Source organism: Austrofundulus limnaeus, unplaced genomic scaffold (genome assembly GCF_001266775.1).
Source record: "Austrofundulus limnaeus strain Quisiro unplaced genomic scaffold, Austrofundulus_limnaeus-1.0 Scaffold34, whole genome shotgun sequence".
Lineage (NCBI taxonomy): Eukaryota > Metazoa > Chordata > Actinopteri > Cyprinodontiformes > Rivulidae > Austrofundulus > Austrofundulus limnaeus.
The window spans coordinates 1,197,641-1,202,426 of record NW_013952436.1 but is presented as its reverse complement, the minus strand read 5'-3'; the positions used below and the strand labels follow the sequence as shown (position 1 = coordinate 1,202,426).

Sequence of the window (4,786 nt, the reverse complement as noted above, 5' to 3'; positions counted from 1 at the left end):
CGGAGGACCCGTCCTGCTGTTTTGGACACAGCCTACGTTCTGTTGGACGTATTTTCTGTTAACATTGATCTTGTGTCTACAGATGATCGTTGGTGTTTTCTCGCCCAGCCCTGTTCACGATTGTGTTTTTTCCATCACTGATACAGTCACCACTATCTCTGGTCCTCTCAGGTGCGATGAAGATGTCGAGCTCCGACAGCTACTTCTACGCGGCCATCATCGCGGTGCTCGCCGTGCACGTGGTTTTGGCTCTGTTCGTTTACGTGGCGTGGAACGAAGGTGCGCCTAAAAGCAAGGGCAAGCATGATTAAGGCGCGCCCCAGGTCAGCTACTGAGAGCAGCGGAGATGGACGCAGGCAGGCAGGGATCCACAGAGCCCATCCCCCTCCTCCCTCCTGTGGGCATCAACACTCAACACCGTGGAGAAAACCAGATCGATCGAGGGGGTCTGGTTTGGGCTCAGGCTTTAACCCGAGGGCAAAACAGGAAGTGCTGCTTTTGCCTTGGTGTGGGGGGTTGGGGTAATGGGAGTCTGCTTGGTGCAATTTCTTACCGAACCCAGCAGGCATTTTTTTTATGGTTCTCTGAAATTATTCCTTTTTTCTGAAACCTCTGATTTTTATTTATTTGTTTTTTTAAAGAGGCTTTGTGTTCAGAAATCATTTCTGCATCAACCCAAGCCCSTCCACACTCAGTTTGTCATGTCAGAATGCATCCCGGGTTAATCCACTGATGTGCACATCTGCAGACCACATTCTMTTATTTATGATGTGTGAGTCTGAGTCCAGAACGCAGCTGATCATTCTTGTCCTTAAGTTTCAGTCCTCATCCGAAGACGGATAAGGTTTCATTTGTTGTGTGTTTTGGAACGACGTCGTCATTTTCACCTGTTTTTCATCTCTGATTGAGCGTGTTTGTGTCCCGTGGTGAGGCCGTGTTGTCAAACTGCAATTGTTTTTATTTAAATGGTCGTTTTGTGTGAAAATGTTCAGTGACTTTTTTTATTTAATTTTTTAGAGCTTGTACAAGTGTGAATGCTGAATTGCTTGAATGAAATAAAGTTGAAAAGATTTTTTGTGGTTTTGTTCATTAGCGACTTGAAAGGAAATAGTCGCAAATGGCTGCACTTAACATGAGAGGCCTTTTAGGCCGTATTTCATTCTTGCCTCTCATCAAAGAGCTTAAATCGAACAGCTGGAGTGTGCAGAGACCATGTGACCGTGTGTGAAGCTAACGGCTAACGCTAAATGGTCAAGAGTTTGGATTTTTCATTACTGTACATGTTGGCAGAGCAGAAAAAAGGACTGACGATGTAGAAATCATAAAAACTTAATATTAACCGAAATATTAATATTTTACAGTTTATATAATCTAATGTTTTAAATAATGTCAGAAAAGCTGTTTGTGTTATGGATTTATTAACAGAAGACAAACAGGAAAACGTCTCATTTTACAACACAAGTCAGCAGATTTGATCTTATTTAGCTCAATGTGATCTGAGCAGAACATAATGTAACAGTTTAAAAATTAAAATAATCTTATAAAGTCCATGTAATCACTGTTATTTATTGAACTGGTTAACAGATATTAGCTTGTGGAGCATATATACAGCACTGTTGAATCATACAACAATTTAACACAAACTATTAAATATTACTTTGTCCTCTGATTCATATTTAGACCTTCAGAGTGTAAAATAATTTTATAAATGTATTTTTAGGTTTCTGTTAGAGAAACCTGACTTGTTGAGGAGATGGTTAGATAATAGAGACAAGTTTCATCCTATAACCAGAGAACATTTTCTAACTGTTGACTGGTAAATATAAATATTCTTATTTTTATGGCATTAAGAAGAAATAATAAATATACTTTATTACTAGCTGAAGTCTAAGTTACAGGCTGACTTCAGGTCTGGTTTAGATCATTGTTACTTAGAAATTATGTATTTTTTCTGGTATAAATCTGTTTTACATGATGAATGAAATTAACATAATTATTAATTTATTGTAAAAACATGACCGATAATAAATAAATAATAAATCAACCTCAGGTTGATATAAGTATTTTCTGAGTCTGGATTGATAGCAAAATAAGACCAACCAAATAGCTGCAATTTAAAAATATGATTTGTATTTTTCTTCTACAACTGGGAACTCCCTATCATAGTACTTAGATCAATGAAAACATAATCTAGTTGATAGACATGTTGAGCTCTATTAGGTTGTAGGAAATACATGATCATTTAATGGAAGTCTGAATAAAATAGCAGAAAACCAGTTATTTTCTAAAAAAAAAAAAACAGGTTTTATTCTGGTCTCTACTCCAAGCAGCACAGCAGTCAGGCCTCAGAGTAAAAAGGCCTTGGGCCTTATCACAACCTAAACAATAACAAACTCAAGCTGCTGCAAACTTAACAACTAACAAAACTGAATAATGATGAAATAACCATTTAACATAGACGTCTGACTTCCTGGTCACACCCCTGGAGGTGGTCCTTTTCAYCTCAGAGGTTGGAACGTAACTAACTTTTGGTTACGCAGACAGAAAGGCCTCATATAAGACACAACTCTTATTTTCTGTTTAAAACATGTGGCTGCAATGATCAGGAAGTATGAAAATACAAAACTGGATCTTATACAGTTAACCAGTCACAAAATGTCCTTCAAGATGCTGTGTTGAGGACCACTCAGCTATCACCGCACCAAATTTTTACTTAAAATTAGCATATTTGTTATAATGGTTTTGTGTAGGCTAAAAACGATAAGCTGTGTCAGATATCTTGATTCTGTTTGACTCCAGAAGTTAACCAGTTTAGAWGATCTGTTGGTGACTCGCAGTTTCATTAAAATGTACCCAGTGATTCACGAGATATTTTGCTAACAGACAGTAATTACAGCAAATAAAACTGCACCACACTACTGAATTTACACACATTAAAGTGACTGTTTCTGTATGGACGTGTTTGTAGCATAAACAGTTTGTGTATTTAAGTTTTTAGTTCAGTTAAAGAGAGGGAAGTTGTATAAAAGTCCTGTAAAAAATCCTGGTTTTRTTTGCAGTGAAATCGTTTTAATGAATCGCGGGCGGTCTAAAAGTCAACAATATTTGTGTGCATGTTTGAGGTTATGAAAAAGCCAAAACTATGTCAGTAGATTAGTAAAAGTCATTTTTATCGTTTAAAGGATCTTTTGATAAAATCTAGGTTGACCGTTTTTTTTAGGCCTGCACATGACACTGTATGAAACAGGAGGCCATTACTCTTCCATCTGTTGTGTAAGCCGCTCGGAACCAGGGTGGCTTCATGAGTGCGGTCTTTGTGTGGCCCGTTTAGTCAGAGACAGGCTCTGTTATAATGTTTATCCCACAAGCATTTTTACTGTCACAACAGGATCTGTTACAAGATAAGCTCTTCCTGCGATCGAAAAAAACTAAAGAGACTGATCGTTTCATTCACTCCTTTCAAATTAAAGCAACGCATGTCGCCCGTTACATTTCATTCCACACTGAGATCATAAAAGGAAAAATGGCATCCATTTTAATTAAATCTTGTAAGCAACGTTTTAGTTAATCTCATGCCTTGTTGCAAGATTTGGTGAGACGAATTTGTGCTCAGAAAGTCTATTGAGGAAGATTCTCATCTATTTCTACAGCAAATTTCAGCTCATTATCTGTAAAATTCACTGAGCTATAATCACTGTTGTGTTCGTTAGGGTCAGCTGTCTGCAGCGGCCATCGTGAATCTGGCGGGCTCTGAAAGTTAATCATTTGTAGATTTAGATTCAGTGGTTATTTTTCTTTTAATTTCATTCAAATCCATTCAGTGGTTCATGAGATATTTTGCTAACAGACATGATTTACTTCAATAGTTCATGACAACATTTAAAAAGCAGGTCTTGGGCGATCAGTTCGTGCTCACAGTTTGTGTTGTCAATGTCTCTCAGCTACTACTTCTGCAACTTTTAGCTCATAATCTGACAAACTGACTGACTTTTAGCCAATTATGTGTTTTCTAAGGTTTGTTGGCGGTGGCGGCCATTTTGGCTCTTGTTGTCTCTGCAAGTTAATCGATTGTATGCATACATCTAATGATTTTCTTTTTTTTAGTTTCATCAAAATCCATTCAGTAGTTCATGAGATATTTTGCTAACAGACAAACAGATGCAAGAAAAACATCATGGCCTACAAAATATTCTCTCCACACAGTTAGCTGTGTTATTATTTTTATTTTTGTCTTCTTATAGATGAGTGAAATAAACCCAAGCTGTGTTTGAGGAGTCGGTGGGTCGTGTTGTTTTGTGCAGAGAGTTGGTGCTGTCACATGGTGGCAGCAAGCGGTCAGCCTGTTCCCACAACACAACAAGCAGGCTGAGATAAGAGCTGACAGATGCACGGCTGGAAAGATATTTTCTGCCTCAGAAAGCATGTCAGCTGCTGACTTTTAGTCGTTTGCCTCCTACGTTCTCCGGAGATCCACCTCTCACCGTTTGTTATTTTTATTTTCCCACTTTGCACCCACTTTAAGTTTCGCTGAGTTGGAGCTGATCTTATTGTGAGGAGGTGTCGGATGATGAGGTGACAGACAGATTGATCCAGTCAGAAGTCCTCCCCTCCAATTTATTCTGACAGCTAGTTTAAAATGTTTTGCACTAGCCATAAGTTCATCTGAATAAGACAAATCAGAAATGATTCAATATAGAAAAGGTTGTCGCTTATTTTGAATCTGCCCAGCAGAGGGCCTCCCGCCTGCAGAAATAACAAACTGTGGGTCAGAGCTTAGATGAGAAAG

At 38.3% G+C, this 4,786-nt stretch overlaps 1 protein-coding gene across 1 annotated transcript; it reads left to right on the top strand.

Moving 5' to 3' along the window:
• Window positions 1-171: 171 nt before the first annotated feature.
• On the top strand, window positions 172-1,231 carry vma21 (vacuolar ATPase assembly factor VMA21; the record flags this gene model as incomplete). The annotated part of the gene is given in 1 exon segment (XM_014006078.1): window positions 172-1,231. A coding segment is annotated over 1 exon segment (140 nt), but the record flags the coding sequence as incomplete, so codon positions are not given.
• Window positions 1,232-4,786: the final 3,555 nt, after the last annotated feature.